The sequence below is a fragment of the Otolemur garnettii genome, unplaced genomic scaffold (genome assembly GCF_000181295.1).
Source record: "Otolemur garnettii isolate 467f Iridium unplaced genomic scaffold, OtoGar3 scaffold00264, whole genome shotgun sequence".
Classification (NCBI taxonomy): Eukaryota; Metazoa; Chordata; class Mammalia; order Primates; family Galagidae; genus Otolemur; species Otolemur garnettii.
The window spans coordinates 603749-621349 of record NW_003852659.1 but is presented as its reverse complement, the minus strand read 5'-3'; the positions used below and the strand labels follow the sequence as shown (position 1 = coordinate 621349).

The following is a 17601-nucleotide window of genomic DNA, read 5'->3' as shown; positions in this document are numbered from 1 at the left end:
AGGAGTTGGAGGTTGCTGTGAGCTGTAATGCCACGGCACTCTACCCAGGGGGACAGTTTGAGGCTCTGTCTCAAAAAAAAAAAAAAAAAAAAAAAGACAGACACAGATCAAAAGAATGGAACAGCAAGGGCAGAATAAATCCCCACACATACCGTCAAATGATTTTAAACAAGGTTGCCAAGACATACAATGGAGAAAAGACAGTCTCTTCAACAACTGGTTCTAGGAAAACTGGTTATCTCCATGCTAAAGGATGAAGTTATACTCCTACCTTACCATATATACAAAAATTAGCCCACAGTGGTACAAAAATAATAAAATTAACACCATAAAACTCTTAGGAGAAAACCAAGCAGTTAAGTTATAATGCTGGATTTGGCAATGATACATACTTTTTTTTTTTGAGACAAAGTTTCACTTTGTTACCCTGGTAGTGTGCTGTAGTGTCATAGCTCACAGCAAACTCAAACTCTCAGGCTCAGGTGATTCTTTTGCCTCAGGCTCCCAAGTAGCTGGGACTACAGGTGCCTGCCACACGCCTGGCTATTTTTAGAGATGGGGTCTTGCTCTTGCTCTCCTGAGCTCAGGCAATCCACTCAACTTGGCCTCCTAGAGTGCCAGTGATGACATACTTGTGCACCAGTGACCCACGCGAGAGTGTTGGCAGCAGCCCTGCATTCAAAGTGAACAGGTACTGTGGTGGTTTTGCTCCTGACCAGGGGTTGACAGAGGAGTGTCTGCTTGGCTATATACTTAGAATCTACACTTGTCTGTAAGCACATTACATCAATAAAAAGTGAAAACAAGGCTCGGTGCCTGTGGCTCAAGTGGCTAAGGCGCCAGCCACATACACCTAAGGTGGCGGGTTCTAATCCAGCCTGGGCCCTCCAAACAACAATTATGGCTGCAACTAAAAAACAGCCAGGCATGTGGCAGGCGCCTGTGGTCCCAGCTACTTGGGAGGCTTGAGGCAGGAGACTCACTTGCGCCCAGGAGTTGGAGGTTGCTGTGAGCTGTGATGCCACAGCACTCTACCCAGGGGGACAGCTTGAGATTCTGTCTCAAAAAAAAGTAAAAACAAAACACTCTAATTTCCTTGGCTTGGTGGCTGTAGCCTAATGGTTAGGGTGCCAGCCACATACACCCGAGGCAGGTAGGTTCAAACCTGGTCTGATCCTGCTAAACAATGACACCTGCAATAAAAAAAAAAAGTGGCCAGCTGTTGTAGCAGACGTCTGTAGTCCCAGCTACTTGGGAGGCTGAGGCAAGAGAATCGCTTACGAGTTAGAGGTTGCTGTGACACCACAGCACTCTACTGAGGGTGACATAGTAAGACTCTTGTCTCATACACAAAAAATAAAATACTCTAATTTCCAAGCCAAAGGTCAAATGCGTAGAGCTGGAGACTGCATGGTATCCATGCCAGCATGTCTACACAGCATGAAGCCACATCAACACAGTGACTCTAGTAACCACCACTGCTAGGAAAAAACATCGTCACATCTGTGCAAAAAACTGATCCCTGCCTAAGTCATCATTGCTTATTATATGGGAATTAGGGGAAAAACTGCTTGGGACTGTTCTACCCATTTGTGGAAACGTGCATTAAGTGTTGACACACGGAGTGGAGGGGGAGGAAAGGAGCCAAGGAATATCCTAGATCAGCGGTTCTCAACCATCCTAATGCCACCACCCTTTAATACAGATCCTCATGCTGTGGTGACTCCATACAATTACTTTCGTTGCTACTTCCTAACTGTAATTTTGCTACTGTTATGAATCGTAATGTAAATATCTGATATGCAGGATATATTTAGGCGACCCCTGTGAAAGGGTCGTTAGACCCCCAAAGGGGTCGTGACCCACAAGTTCAGAACCACTGTTCTAGATGAACCTACACCCAGCACCATCTGACGGACCTGCCTATTTTTCCAGCCACAGACAGTGCTTGTCCTTTCCTTTCTGTGGCTTAGTGCATTTGTGTGAGATTTCTATCGCTGGAAATCGAAAGCCCAACTAAGACACATGCCAACACATCTGGCTTTTCCCTTCACTTCAGCCTGGGTTGGCCCTGTAGTGGATGCTTGAAAGAAGAGCCTGGGGGACTCACCGGACACCAGGGGGCTGGCCCAGGTGGGCCCCCCTTGCCAGCTGGCTGCTCTGCCAGGCACTGTCCTCTCCATCGGACTCCCCTGAGCCTGGGCCCTCTCCCTCATCCTCCTCTTCTTCGTCATCATCAAACTGCTGGATGCGGTCCTTGTAGCATATCTCCAGCAGGTTGGCGTTGGGCTGCAGGGAGTGGAGGTGGGAGGGTGGGCTGCACTGCCTGCAGCCCCCAGGCCTCCAGCCACACAACCACAGGAAGGGGCAGCACTCACATTCTCATCATCCGCATTGAGGGAGAAGGTGATATTGGCTGTCTTATCGAAGGGTGCACTAGGAGAGAAGGCAGAGGGGCAGTGAGGGGGCATTCTTCTGTCCCTTGCCCACTTGACACTCAGCTGCCTTTCACAACTCACAGATTCTATGTCTGAGAACTCACCTACTCCCTAAAGTATCACCCAGAGTCAATACTCATAGCATCTAGGGTCGCCTATGGATATCTGTAGAGCTGCCACAGAAGCCATATTTTGCCCTACAGTCTCAGCCTCCTAAAGAACCCACAGGGTGGCCTGCGCTCCACTCTGGCTCCTGTGCTGCAGTGGCCTCAGCAGAGTCACTTGGCATTTCCAAGCTTCCTTTCTACAGTTGTAAAACCAAGGAAACAGCCTACCTCAACAAGGGCTTTGAAGGACTTGACATGATCATCTATTTGAGATGTTCACATATGCATTTGACATCATCTATGTGAGGCATTCATATACACACCTGGTGTGGTCATCTATGTGAGATGTTTACATATGTGCTTACCTATGTCAAGTGTTTACACAAGTGCTTATCTATGTGAAGTGTTTACATATGTGCCCTGACATGATCACCTATGTGAGGTATTTACATACGTGCCTGACGTGGTCATCAATGTGAGATTTATTTTTTTGTCATCTATAACTTTTTATAGTCATTTATAACTTCACATAGATGACTACATTTGGTGGGTATCTAAACACCTCATGTTGATGACCACGTCAGGCAGGTATCTAAACCTCACATAGAGCTGCGCCTGTAGCTTAATGGGTAGGGCACTGGCCACATACACCAAGGGTAGCAGGTTCAAGCCTGGCTTGAGCCTGCTAAACAATGACAACAGCAACAAAAAAATAGCTATGTTGCCCTGGGTAGAGTGCTGTGGCATCACAGCTCACAGCTACCTCAAACTCTTGAGCTTAAGCAATTCTCTTGCCTTACGCCTCCCAAGTAGCTGGGACTATAGGCGCCCACCACAACACCTGTCACTGTTTCCAGTGATAGTGCGGTGGGCTGGCTGGGCACTGCCCCCTGGAACACAGCTGACAAGACTCCCTGAATGCTCAGATGGCTTGCTGGGTCAACAAAAACTCACACGAGCCGAGCTGGCCAGCACCAGGGCATGGGGCTGCAACACAACCAAACACTTTTCCTAACCTCAAGGTACCTACAGTCTGGGGCTGAAATCCTAAATTATGGGCAAAAGAATCATTTTCAGAACTTAAACAAAATCCTCCTGCCAGGGCTACCACCCCTGGCACAGGGCAGAGTACACACAAGGTGCTCAATGCTAAGCGCACACAGCTTGTCCCCATAGCACTGTACCATGTACAGACACAGGCCACAAAACCTCATTCCAACTTCCCCATCACCACCACAGTGCCCTGGGCAACCATGACCACACACCTTGGCTCAATTCTCTTTCAAACAGCCATACAGAAATGCGATTCCTAGAGTAAGGAATTAAAACCACACATTTTAACTATCCACACACATAGTCAAAAACCTAGGTGGTGCCTATGGCTCAAAGGAGTAGGGCACCGGCCCCATATGCTGGAGGTGGTGGGTTCAAACCCAGCCCCGGCCAAAAACTACAAAAAAAACACACACACACACACTTAGCCAAAACCAAACCTTGTCAGTTCCTACTCCCACGATCTCCTTCTTGTTTTCCTCTCAGCCTCTGCTCACTTGTTCTACCAAAGTGCTGGTCTCCCTCCAGTTAAGTGGTAAGGCACATTATGCCTAGGGAACCACACTGTACACTGTCTCACCTGTTAAGGGATCATAGTCTCAGAGACATTTGAGACTATGGGAGACAGTATGAGATTTGGGAGACATTCTGCCACAAAGATCAACAGAAAATGGACAGCTCGCTGTTTCTGACCGCTGACTCTAAGCATATGACAGGCAAGCCCCAGAAGGTAATGTCTGCAGCCCTGAATGACCCATGTTGCCCAAGCACCCTGTGCTGGGCGCAGAAGCAGCCAATGTGAGTCTCACATTTATACCTACACGAGAGACTCCAGCCCCCCAGCTATAAGTGGGCTCAGGAGCCCTGCAGCCACAGCTGGTCTTGGGCACATACACTGTGGGCTGGTACCCAAGAGGCACCCAGAGCAGACACGGCCAAAGACCCCATGCTCCCTGCCTCTGGCCTGTGTCCACCTGGCCACCTATGCCAGCATCCCTACAGGGTCCCAATATGGGCAGCCTCTGTGCTCTGTCCTCCAGTGGCAGCATTCTTTCACTCTTCCCAGAGACACTGTGGACTTACTCTTCAACAGTACAGCAGTTCACACACTACTCACTGAGCACAAGCCTCAGGGCAAGGCCCACCGCTCCCAGTCTCACAGTGTTATGTTCCAGAACCCCATCTTGGACTGACAGAAACCACACATACTACCTGCCCCCGCTCAGGGGTGGCTGGCAGCAGAGGTTTCAGAGCTGTGTCCACCTGGAACTAGCCCTCATGAGCCCTGCCACATGCCCTCTGCTGACCTCTCACCCAGACCCCAATCTGCCTTCTCTTTGCCTCCAGCCTGCTGCCATAGGTTGCTCATGCAATTAATTTACAAAATGCTGGTAAATTTTAAGTTTTTCTCTAATTGTAAAAACAACAGATACTTACAGCAAGAAACTCAGAAAAAAAACTTCACTATCACAGCTCCCAGATGGGACTGATGGTAAAATGTTGTTTGCCCAACAAATAAAAGCAAATAGAATTAATGGATGAAAAAAATTTCATTTCTCAAAGGCCTCCAGTGGGGAGGAGAGGTAGAACCTTGTGCTCAGCAGACCCACCCACCCAGGGGCACACAGTGGCCAGCTGTGCCCACGGTCTCTGCACCAGGACCTGCAGGGTGCCCCCACTCCACCATGTACTCTCGCCCTGGGTTGAGTAGCTGCTCTGTCTCTTGAGCCCTGGAGACATCTGTGCCTTCACTGCAGGGGACATGGTACACCCAGGCTCCACATCAAGCTGCAGCCTGGATATGCCCAGTGGGGGAATGACTGTGCTTGGCACATGGGCACACTGGCCAACATAGGGAGGACACAACCCTGGCCTTAAGACACTCACTTCACACTTTCTTCCTGCTCCCCAAACTCCTCATCATTGAAGCCAAAGTGGTCGATAAAGGCTGAGGTCATGCGCTGCATCTGAAAGTCCATGAAGGCCTGTGGGACAGAGGTCAGAGTTAGTGGGAGCTGGGCAGGCTGCCTCATCCCCGCCCCCCGCCCAAGCACTGCCCCAAGCCCACCTGCTGCAGCACAGCCTCCTCCGGGAAGTTGAATTCCTTGAGTCTGTCATCCTCATCATCACTTGAAGAGTGAAGGTGGTGGGTGTTCACCTGGGGGTTGGGGGTGTTAGGGACTGCCAGAATCCCCAATAAGGAGACCCCAGATGAGGGCGGGGTAGGCAGATCTGAGGAGGAAGAAGCTGAGACTAGGATGGGAGGTGGGAGGGGAAGGTGAGAGGTAGAGAGGCAAGAGAGAGCAGGAGAGCCTAGGCCTTACCAGGTCCACCATGTTCTTCTTGTTGGTCTCTGCCAGGGGTCCTGCCACGAATGCCTCCCACTGCTCCTGCTGCTCGCTGGGCAGTTCTGCTCAGACAGAGAGGGGTGAGGATATGAGGCACCCCCAGCCTCCAGCCCTACTCCCAGTTTCCCCAGGTTAGCCCTGCCCTCACCCTTCAGCAGCTGCCCCAGCTGGTCCGCGTTGGGCCCCTTCTCTGCACTCTGCACCAAGGCATTGGCCACTCTCGTCAAGTGGCCCATGTAGCCCTTCCGAGGGCCCCCCCCAGACCTGCATGAGAGTCAAGGCCACAACTGGGCACCAGGCCAGGCACAAGGGCCGCCCCACCCACATCAGGCACAAACGTAGCTGGTACTCACTGCACACGGTCGTTCTCCTCCCAGGACGTCAGGATCCGCTCCACCAGGCGACATCGCTGTAGCAGCTGAGGGGACAGGATGGAGTGGCCTTGGGAGGCTATACATGGAGAGCTCAACCTGCATCATGGTCTCCTACCAACAGGTGCCTACTAGGCCCATCCACACACTAGGAGTGGGCAGAAAGGCTGGGACCCCACCTCCAAAGCCTGCCCAACTAAAATTTTGGTATCTCTGCAAGGAGCACACAGTACACACACAAGCACATGCATGGACAAACACAAACACATGTAGACACCAGGCCTCACAGCCTCTCAGCTGCTCACAGGCCCATCCTGCCTCGACCTTCCAACCCAGCACACACACACTGAGGAAGGGGTAAGGGAAGGCCCTCTAGGGAGGGCAGCCCCCAAGAGATGAGACCCAGCAGGAGGGGTCAGGGAGTCCCAGCTCACATGTTTCACGACAGGGTTCTCCATGGGCATCTCAGGGCTACTGTCAGGAGGGGGCCCTGAGCTCAGCATGGCGCTCACACAGCCCTCCACTTGGGCGTGTAGGAAGTTGTTGAAGACATAGTGGAAGAAGAGGTCCTAGAGGGGACACAGGCTGGCACCAAAGAGACACCCTGCCCAGCCCCTGCCCCTTCCAGTCTCCCCACCGGCCCCATACCAGCATGGTGTTGGGCACATCCAGTGCCAGGAGCTCCTGTGTCAGGGCGGCGTCATTGGCACTCAGGGCACTGGCTAGGAGCTTGACCACATGCAGTCGTGTGTTGCCCAGCGGTGGGTCCAGGCTGCCCCATGTCATCTGCAGCGGCTCCAGCTGCAGGCGCAGGGAAGTTTGGTTCCAAAGGGTCCCCGTCCCTGCGGTACACACCTCCCCCAGGACCATGAACTCCTGGCCCCAACCTTGGGTGGCTCAAGTAAGAGCTGGTGGAAGCAGCTGAGCCGTGGGCGCAGGGCATGCAGGGCACCCACACTGGATACAGCACAGTCCAGGGTCCCCTGGGCCAGGAGCTCCAGCTGCCCATCCACACTGCTGAAGAAGTTGTTCATGGTCATGGACTCGGACCTGTAGCAGGGTAGGGTTGAGGACAGAATGAGCCCAGGTGGTCTGTGCCCTGCATGGGAGGAGGAGGAGCATGGCTGGAGGAATGAAGGCATGATCTTGGCACCACTCTGGTCTGGGGCCCTCTGGACAGACCAGGCCAGTGAACAATAACTGGCTGGGGGAGGCAGGGAGCTGACCCAGTGGCAGCATTTGCAATCCTCTACAGAGGTCCTGGCTGGGGCCTGTGGGACTGAACGGCTTGCACAGTGAGGCCAGTTTAGCTGCCTCTGAGTGTACACCTAGGGTCCCAGCCCCATTCCAGCTGTGGCCTCCATATGTTCACTTGTCTACATGACAGAATAGGCTCCTTTTCCACCCTGTACTGACTGCTGTGTAAGGGAACACACCGGCCACCAGGTGGTAAGGTGGCTGGGCACTGTGCATGGTGGACACGATGACCTGCCCTGCCTGAGGCTTACAGAGTCTCACCCGACCCCTGTCAACCCCTTACCTCGGCCTCCTGGGCTCCAGAAGGGTCAGCAGCACCTGGATCCCGCTGACGAGGACAGAGGGGCTCCGCTCCCCCTCGAACATGTTGCTCAGGAGTTGCTCCACTGTCTCCTGCCTGGGGGGTGGGGGAAGGGTGAGGGCCCAGACCAGGATTCCCAGGACACTCCCCCTTCTCAGCCCTACCTGCCCCGAACACGCACTTCTCCAAGGTGGCCAGCAGCTGGTCGGGCTCCGGGCTGTCCTGAACCTGGACCATCTGCTCGCGGCTCAGGCGGATGATATCGCACAGGGACTGGGATGCGTTGGAATGTTGCTGGGGAAGAAGAGGTAAGGACCTCGCTGGGGCCACTTGGGCCCTCCATAGCCGAGCACTGGACCCCACACACTGATCCTCCTTCCCCAGCCCCTTAAGAAGGGACAGGGACAGTCACACAGAGGCACCAGATTCCAGAGGGGACAGCTGGTGGAGAGAACAGGGAAGAACTCCCAGATGGGACACATGCACACAGGACCTGCACACCCAGGTATGCAGAAGGCTATCCAAGCAGGACATCTCTTGACTGCTGAGTGGACAAACAATGGGATATACTCAGACATGAGAAGCAGCAAAGCGCTGACACACATAAGCACATGAGTTTGCACCTCAAACATATCATGCTGAGGTTTGAAAGGGGTGAACAAGGAAGACCCTGTGGTGTGGTCCCACAAATGCAGCCTTCCAGAACAGGCAGATGTGGGGACAGAGTCATCTGGGGGTTGCCAGGGTCTCACTGTGTTGCCCAGACTGGAGGGCAGTGGTGTCATTATAGCTTGCAGCAACCTCAAACTCCCGGGCTCAGGTGATCCTCCTGCCTCAGCTTCCTGAGTAGCTGGAACTACAGGCACCCACTACAACATCTGACTACTTTCTTTATTTTTTATAAAGAGGGGGTCTTGGGCAGTGCCTGAGGCTCAAAAGGGTAGGACACTGGCCCTATATGCCAGAGGTGGTGGGTTCAAACCCAGCCCTGGCCAAAAAAAAAGAAAGATGGGGTCTTGCTATTGCCAGGCTGGTCTAAAGCTCCTGGACTCAAGAAACCCTCCTGTCTCAGCCTCTCAGAGTACTGAGATTACAGGCATGAACCAAGGTGTCCAGCCATAGGGCTTGTATTTTTGGAGTGATGAAAAATATTCTAAATTGGGTGGTACTTATGGCTCAGTGAATAGGGAGCCAGCCCCATATACTGAGGGTGGTGGGTCCAAACCGGCACCGGCCAAACCACAACAAAAAAGTAGCCAGACATCGTGGCAGGCGCCTGTAGTCCCAGCTACTTGGAAGGCTGAGGCAAGAGAATCACCTAAGCCCAAGAGCTGGAGGTTGCTGTGAGCTGTGATGCCACAGCACTCTACCGAGGGTGACAAAATAAAACTCTGTCTCTTAAAAAAAAGAAAAATATTCTAAATTCAGAATGGTGATAATTATATAATGCTGTGAATGCACTAAAAGGCACTAAATTATAAACTTAGGTGGGTGCCATGTGCTATATAATTTCTCTCTCAGTAAAGTTGCCACAAAAGGACAGAAGAAAAATGCAAGAAGAGCTGAGTCTACCCTGACAAGCAGCTGCCAGGCCATGACATGTGGCCCCCAGACCTGAGGGGGCCTGGTAGATGCCCCCTCCGTGCTGTGACCTGAACAGACATCACCTCCCAGGGATGGGCCCAGCCCAGGATCCCTGAGCCCTGTCTCTGCTCTGCAAGCCCGTGAACCTCCTGAGAGTGGGACTAGGACACGCTGCTCCTGGGGCCTCAGGGCCTAAGGTGACTAGTGACCAGGGGAACACACGGACTCAGGGCTGTCAAGCTACTTGGGACTCTCAAGAGCAGGGTTTCTGGGTGAGTGAACAAGCTGTGGGTCAACCAGGCAGGGGAGATGGGGTGGGTCAACCAGGCAGGGTGGGAAGTGAGGCCCAGGGTCTTTGACAGTGATGGGTAGACCCCTCTCCTCAAATGATCACGTGCCAAGTTCCTTTTCTTAGAGGGTGTGGACACACCTGGTTCTCAAAACTTCCTTTTCTCACCAATTTCTCTTAAAAGAGGAGAGGGTGGGCATGGGGAACAGACTTGCAGGGGAGAGGCTGCAGAGACAACAATGACACTCACATTGTCATCCTTTGATGGGTGGATCTGCTCAATCAGCCGCTGGACAATCTTCTCCTCATTCAGCCACTGAGGGCAAGAAGGTGGGGCTCTGTCACCACCGCCTGCCCTGGAGGACTCTATCACCACCCGCTGTCCCACACCCCCATCCAGAAAGTGCCACTCACATTGACGACATCCTGCCGCAGCTGGGGCCGCTCCACGCAGGTGAGTAGGCGCAGCAGGAGGTCCATGATGGCTGAGGTGCCAATGTGCTGCAGCAGCAGGTCCACAAAGTCATCCTTCTTCCGTAGGAAGGACACAAGCTAGGGGCATGCAGACCGCAGACCATGTCACACACAGATGCCCAGCCCACACCCCCCACCACGGGCACCGGCCAGGAGGCTCAGGAGGGCCAGGGCACCTGGTCTGTCTTGCGGTTGATGAGGATGCCCATGACCTTGCTGAAGAAGCTGGCAAGCAGTGGGTTGAGGCTGCCACTGCTCTGCAGGAAGCCATAGAGCCGGTTCAGGAGCGACTCATCAGCACCCAGGGCATCGTTGATCTGCGGCACATCGGAGGTCAGGATCTCACAGGCCACGCTGGGGTATCTGGGGGGAAACATGGGGTATCCAGAAAGGGAATGAAGCACAGTAAGGGCAGAGAATGAGGCCAGAGAAACAAGGACCTTGGGCAGGCTCCCACATCCCTCCATACCCAGCTTCCCTTCCCTGGGCTCCCCACCACCCCAAGAACTAACTGAAGCTCCAGTGTTTTCTGATCCCTCCCCTAACAATGCACATCCCCTCTGCCTCCCTGACGTCTTCCAGGGCAGCCCATATGCTACCCAGCTCAGGCTGCTCTCCTGGGCCACCTGAGCTTCCTAGTCCCATCCCAGGTGACTTTTTTCAACTTCGAATCTCATCTCCTCCCTAAACACCCACATGCTGCCCAATGGCCCCCAAGACAAGAGCCACCTGCCTAGCATGCCACCAAAGGCCCTGTGGGACCACAACCTGCTCCGGGTCTGACTGTAGGGGACCCACACAGTTGCCCCCTCTCATGAAAGTGGACTCTCTGGGGAATGGCACAGTCCCCAGGGGCCAGAGGGCACAAGTGTTACAACGGAGGCTCCCTAAGTGTCCTCCTGCTATGCTGTGCACAAGAGCTCAGTCTATGGCCCACTGGATGCTGATCAAGCAGCTGACCAGCAGACAGAGGCTCTGGCAGAGATCAGAACAGAGGAGAAAGAAAAGGATTAGGTGCCACATGATAGCAAATACAGGGAGCCACAAGAAATACTGCTGACCCTGTGCTCCAGCTGAAGGCCACCTCTTTTCCCATTTTACAAGGGGCAAAGTGAGGAACAGCCCTGGCCCTGACGGCCAGGCTCAGGGCCTCCACAGGAACAGCAGCAGGGATACCCTGCAGGACAAAAGCCCAGCATCAGCAAACCAGGAAGCCAACAGGAGTTTCTTGCAAAGGTATAGGAAGTGACAGAGAGAGCAGGGGAGATAGGCCCTGAATCACTGACAGATCCCTGACTTCTATGAGGCCAGCACCCGATGCATACCTCCCTCATCATGCAGGGAGCAGCAGGCAGCAAGGGGAAGTTTGTGCACAGAGCTATCCCAGGTCAGGGAGTGTCCAGGCACCCCAGGGAGGATACATAGAGCAGATATGAGAGACAGAGAACCACAAGTGAAGGCCACGCTGCCAAGAGTGAGAGATCCACTGTAACCCTCGCCAGGAGCCCTACAGGCAATCCCACAGCACCAGGGTGAGTGCTCGGGGCTGAGGACACTAACAAGCTGAGGCTAGTTTTGGTGGCACCTAGCTACTTCATCTCAATTAAAGAAAAAAAAACAATGACCTTTTCGTGCAAAAGCTTAGATCAATCTCTAGAACATCATGCTGAGGGAAGAACCAACCCAAAAGGGTTGGTTACTTTACTTGATTAATTTTATAGCATCTCCAAATAACAAAACTGTATAAATGGAGAACAAATTAGTAGCTGCCAAGGATCAGGGCTGGTGTGGAAGGGAGGCACATGTAGATCCCTGTGTGATGGAAGTGCTCGGGTTGGCACTGGTGTTGCCCATATGCAAACCTGTGAAGGCAGTAACTCAGTTTTTACAGGCATGCACAGAGTGCAAACCAGGAAACCTCCTTTCAGCGGGCAAATGGTAGTGACATCAACACCCTGGCTGCGATGCCCTGATAGTTTTACAAAATGTCACCACCAGGAGAACACTAGACAAAGTGTACTTAGAATCTCTGTTGCTTTTCACAGCCGCCCGCAATTCCACAGTCATCCCAATAAAGATTACAATTGAGGCTTGGCACCTGTGGCTCAAATGGCTAAGGCATCAGCCACGTACACCTAAGGTGGCAGGTTCAAATCCAGCCTGGGCCTGCCAAACAACAATGACGGCTGCAACCAAAAAATAGCTGGGCATTGTGGCGGGTGCCTGTGGTCCCAGCTACTCAGGAGGCTAAGGCAGGAGACTCGCCTGAGCCCAGGAGTTGGAGGTTGCTTGAGGCTCCCATCTCAAAAAAAAAAAAAAAAAAAAATTACAATTGAAATTAATCATCAGAAAGAAAAGGTGGGCCCATTAGACAAAACAAGATAAGCAAAACACTGCTGGTTGTTAAGGCTGGTGATGGGTCATAGAATTCACTCTAATCCTTCAGCTAGCACTTTGGGAAATGGCAGTCTAGGCTGGGCACAGCGGCTCACGGCTATAATCCTAGCACTCTGGGAGGCGAAGGCGGGTGGACTGCTTGAGCTCAGGAATCGAAGAACAGCCTGAGCAAGAGTGAGATCCCGTCTTTACTGAAAATAGAAAAACTAGCTGGACGCTGTGGTAGGTGCCTGTAGTCCCAGCTACTTGGGAGGCCGAGATAAGAGGATCACTTGGGTCTAAGAGTTAGAAGTTGCCACCCTGGACACAGTGAAATTCTGTCTTTTAAAAAAAAAAAAATCTATATATATACACACACACACACACACACATATATATATATATATGGCATCCTGAAGGGGTCTGAGTCCAGGCTTGATCAGCCCCCAGGTATGCACCCTCAATGTGAAGCTCTGATGCCAGGTGCCTCCATAAGGCATTCCTGGTGACCTAGTCAAAGTGCGTGAGACACCCAGAAGCCAGGGAACAGAACAGGGTGCCGGGCAGGGACTCACTTGTAGCGCAGACGCTCCTCACCACTGGCAGGTGGCTCCTGGGTAACCCAGGCCACCATGGCCTGCAGGTGGGGCGGCTGCAGCAGGAAGTCCAGCAGCTTGCGGTTGACCACCTTGCACTCCTGGAGGACGTCCTCCTCATCCAGCAACTCGGGCAGGCTTAGGTCCTCCCGCTCCAGCAGCGTGTCTAGGTGCGAGCTTGTGTGCAGGTCAAACTTCCAAAACATGGCGCCCTGTGGGCACAGAGCACAAGCAGTGCCAGTGTCAGACATGTCCAGGGAGGTCCCACTGGGCGAGGCACCAGCCACCTGGCTCAGGAGCAGCCTCTCCCCAAGACCTGGCCCTATGCCCAGGCTCAGCACCTCCATCATGTACACTCAAGGCATCCGCCCATCCCAGGTCCCCTGGCACCCCCTATCTCTAGCCTCCATGCCGCCTACCCTGTGGTCCAGGGAATCATCTCACACCCGAGGCTAACTGTCCTGTCCAACCCTCAGTCTCAGGCCTGGTAAAGTCCCCTGGTGTGGACTGCATAGGGCCTGCAAGAAAGAGGCCGGACACTATGTACACACAGAGTGGCCTTGAGCCTGTCCCCTAGGGCCTTTGTCCACTACCCTACATCTGGGCAAGGACGTTCCTGAACCTCTGGGTTCAGAGTCACTTCACTCCGTACTTGATGAATAAACTCAGATCCCCCATGATATCCAGTATGCAGTGGCTGCCCAGCCCAGCAAGTCACCCAAGGCTGCGTGGGCGGCTGGGGTGGAGGGTGGGGGAAGAGAGGAAGTCTGTGCTGTCTTCAGGCTGTGGCTGTTGCTTGGACACCATTTACACACAAACACACCCCAACCACCCTCTCACCACCCAGCACCAGGGCCTGGGACAAGGAAGAGGAAAAGTTGCCGGGGTTGCTCCCAGAATAGCCACTGATCAGGGTCCAAAGGAACCCAGGATGGGATAAGCCATCCTGCCAGGGAAGAACAAAGTCGGCTGCCGACGCCAGGCCCTGACTCTGGTCCCTAGTACACACGTTAAGTGGTGGCAATCAAAACAGTACACAGAGTGCTGACTATGTGGGCAGTGCGACGCTGCACCTAGACTATGCTGCCAGGCTCCAGTGTGCCTGGCTCTGCATGTGTGCTACGCATGTGATGTCCAAAAGCACAACCACACAAGAAAGCCATCATCATCTCACTATACAGCATGAAGGGCTACCAAAGCACAGGCAAGTCAGGTGGTTCTGGGGTGCTTCACGCTGTGTAGTCCCCAAAGACAGTGTTCATGGTACTCTCACACCAGCAAGGGGCTGAGTGGAGCTATGCTCATTACTTGCCACCTGGCAATTGCATGATCGCCTGAGTAGAAGCTCTACCATCCCCAAGTCACTGCTTGAGGACACAGAAGGGAGCACGGCATGAGAGGTTGGGTGCCTCTTCCACAGCTTTCCAGGCACACAGATACTAGGCCCTCTCCTACAATACCCTTCTTCTACACCTTCTCTGCCCAGCCCTCTCCTCCAGGGTCCAGCTATCCCCTTCACCATCTGAGTCCCTGACCTGCCACCTTAGCATCCACCAGCCATCCCAAGACCCAGACCTCCTCCACAGATAGAACACCAGGCTAGGGGACATGCCGAAGCCCAGAAAAGCAGCCTGGGCTGATACAGTGCCTATGCCTCCATCCCTGTAAGATGCTAGGGTGACAAGAAGCCTCCCTTACCTCGCTCAGCCTCCCCTGCTTGCCAAAGTGACCATCCCCAAGGCTCAGCTCAGGTCCGCACAGCCAAGACCACACTCCCAGGATGCCCACCTGCCTCAGTGACTACATTGAAAAGCCTGATGGGAGGCACTGTTGGTCTCTAAACCTGGCCAAAGACAACTGAACGTGGAGTGGCAGAAGTAGGTTTGCAACCAGAAATAGCCATGAGAGTGAGGAGGATAGGAGACAGTGGTAAACTGTCTGAGACCAGGGGCTGGGGGGACCTCTGGGGCCTCTGGGCTCCTAGTCCACAGCAAGCAGTAACTCAGCTGGTGCCCTCAGCCGCCTGCAGATCCCAGTAACTTTCCCTCTTGCACAAACCCAAGCATCCAGTGTTCATTCTAAACAAGAGCCCTGCAAAGGCTCCCCTGGTCCTCATATTCAGGGTCCCAAAGCTCAGCCCCTGCCCACACTCAGCCTCAAGACTACATCCCAGCTTTTGTGACCACCCCCATCCTTTCAGCTCAATCACTGACCTCCACAACAGCTGACCCCCATGCCCAGGGAGGGCATGCCCAGTGCCACCTTCCCAGAGTGCCCTCCAGTTTCCCTATGCTCCTGGGGCTGCCCAAGGCACAGGGCTGGGTAGACGGGGCATTCTGTGGACCCATCAGACAATGCCACCATCAGCTGTCCCAGCACCCTCTCTGTGCTGACCACTCTACTTGTAAGGACCTCACAGTCATCACTTCACTGAATCTCATAACAACCCCACACAAAGGAACTGCTGGTCCCATGTTACTGAGACGAAACCGAGGCACCTGAGGTAAGCTGCCCAAGCCCAGATCTAGGGCAGATGAGCATCTGAGCTGGCCCTCAGCCCCTGGAAGGTGAATTCTGGGAGCTAGGAGCCCTTGTATCCAGCATAGGCCTGTGTGGAAGGTACCCTCGGACACCTGCAAGATGAGCATGCTTGAGCCCTACTGCCCCAGTACTCTGCCTATGGGAGCAGCCCTGGAAGAAGCTTTTCCCTTCCTGGTCTTCAAAGTCCTTGGCTGGACACTAAGCTGGACCTTATCCTTGACACCTAGAGCTTCCTGTGGATGGAGGTAGAAGGCTGCAGTCCTTAGGCCCCTCGACACCCACCTGTCTATGTGGGGCCTGAGCTCTCAGGCAACTCGGCACCACCAGAAATCTGAGGGCTTCCTTAGGGCACTGCAGACCCTTGCAAACCTACGCAGGTCCCACCCACCCCCACCTGCATAACTGGCACGCAGAGCCCCCCAGGTCTGTGTCCAAAGTCTCCCTGCCTCCTGTTCTCTTCAACACTGGCCACGCGCCTGGCCATGCATGGGTCTTCTGTTTCCAGAACACACAGAACTTGGGCCCACCTCAACAACACTGTCCTAACAACTGGCTTCTCTGCATCCTCTGGGGTTTCACCCAGTCACTTGTGCTCCAACCTGCGTAACACTCACTATTGTCTGGAGGCATCTCTAGGACACAGCAGCAATGTGCCATACACATGCAGTAAACGAACAGCTCCAGACAGCTCTATAGCGCTTCCTCTAAAACAGTAGTTCTCAACCTTCCTAATGCTGCTACCCTTTAATACAGTTCCTCATGCTGTGGTGACCCCCAACCAAAAAATCATTTTCATTGCTACTTCATAACTGTAATTTTGCTACTGTTATGAATCATAATGTTAATACCTGATATGCAGGATGTATTTTTATTGTTCAAAAGGGTCAGACCCACAGGTTGAGAACCGCTGCTCTAAAACCTTCCTCACTAGGTTGACTGGAGCACCTGGGGCTGTCCACAAACTCCAACCAAAAGACAGCCATGTTTGCACCACGCCTCTGCCCAGGCAGGAGACTGACAACCTGGTTAGTGAAACTGTTTCTACCCAGGCTCCCTAATTCACAGGGGAAGAAAGGTACACAAGCACTGGGGCAGGTACTGTGGGCAGGACAAGGAGCCACTGCTTCACCAGGATGCACAATCATGTCCCCTCCTCACTTTGCAGCCTCCTCAAGCAAACAGTAACTCCCCCCTTTTGCCCAAATGTTAAATCTCCTCCAGGGACCCTTTCCAAAGTCATAGAGGAATGTGATAGGCCACCAAGTGCCCGTGCCCACAAAGGTGACTCACCACGCACCATCGGTGGGAAGCCGGAAGTGTGCAGGAGACGAATTTCCAGATATGGGTGTATCTGGAACTTGAATCATGTCAAGGGGCAATGAGTGAATCAATGCTGATTCTGCCAACCTCTGGCCTCCAGCTGTGTGAATACCTCTGCATCCTCTGGGGTTTCACCCAGTCACATGTTGTGCTCCAACCTGCACAGCACTCACTGTTGTCTGGAGGCATCTCTAGGACACAACAGCGATGTGCCATACACATGCAGTAAACGAACAGCTCCAGACAGCTCTATAGCGCTTCCTCAGGGACAGCAAGGGTACATGGCCTCTCTCTGCATGGGAGACTGCCACCAGGCATGAGAGGCCACACACTGCATGTGTCTACTTCTATGACACTCCCATAACAGGCAAATCCACAGGGAAAAAAAAGGAGATTAGAGGTTTTTAGGAGCTTACGGATTAAGAGCAGTTTCCCAAAAAGAAACAGTTTCCCCTGGCTCGGCGCCTATAGCTCAACCGGCTAAGGCGCCAGCCATGTACACCTAAGGTGGCGGGTTCGAATCCCCAGCCCGGACCCGCCAAACAA

The 17601-nt window shown here is 53.3% G+C and overlaps 1 protein-coding gene across 4 annotated transcripts in view; it reads right to left on the bottom strand.

Annotated features, from left to right (window-relative positions):
* PPP6R1 (protein phosphatase 6 regulatory subunit 1) overlaps positions 1 to 17601 on the bottom strand; it is a 27913-nt gene that overhangs the window by 4673 nt on the left and 5639 nt on the right. For all 4 annotated transcript variants that reach the window (XM_012813454.2, XM_023508669.1, XM_023508668.1 and 1 more), the window contains exons 2-17: positions 13174 to 13406; positions 10399 to 10585; positions 10163 to 10300; positions 9999 to 10064; positions 8057 to 8169; positions 7858 to 7971; positions 7205 to 7367; positions 6966 to 7118; positions 6752 to 6886; positions 6300 to 6364; positions 6095 to 6210; positions 5923 to 6008; positions 5667 to 5756; positions 5486 to 5583; positions 2379 to 2436; positions 2111 to 2289 (exon numbers count right to left, since the gene is read on the bottom strand). In XM_012813454.2, the coding sequence (XP_012668908.1) occupies positions 2111 to 2289; positions 2379 to 2436; positions 5486 to 5583; positions 5667 to 5756; positions 5923 to 6008; positions 6095 to 6210; positions 6300 to 6364; positions 6752 to 6886; positions 6966 to 7118; positions 7205 to 7367; positions 7858 to 7971; positions 8057 to 8169; positions 9999 to 10064; positions 10163 to 10300; positions 10399 to 10585; positions 13174 to 13400 (1988 nt within the window). In that variant the 5' untranslated portion in view covers positions 13401 to 13406. The remainder of the gene's footprint in view (positions 1 to 2110; positions 2290 to 2378; positions 2437 to 5485; positions 5584 to 5666; positions 5757 to 5922; positions 6009 to 6094; positions 6211 to 6299; positions 6365 to 6751; positions 6887 to 6965; positions 7119 to 7204; positions 7368 to 7857; positions 7972 to 8056; positions 8170 to 9998; positions 10065 to 10162; positions 10301 to 10398; positions 10586 to 13173; positions 13407 to 17601) is intronic.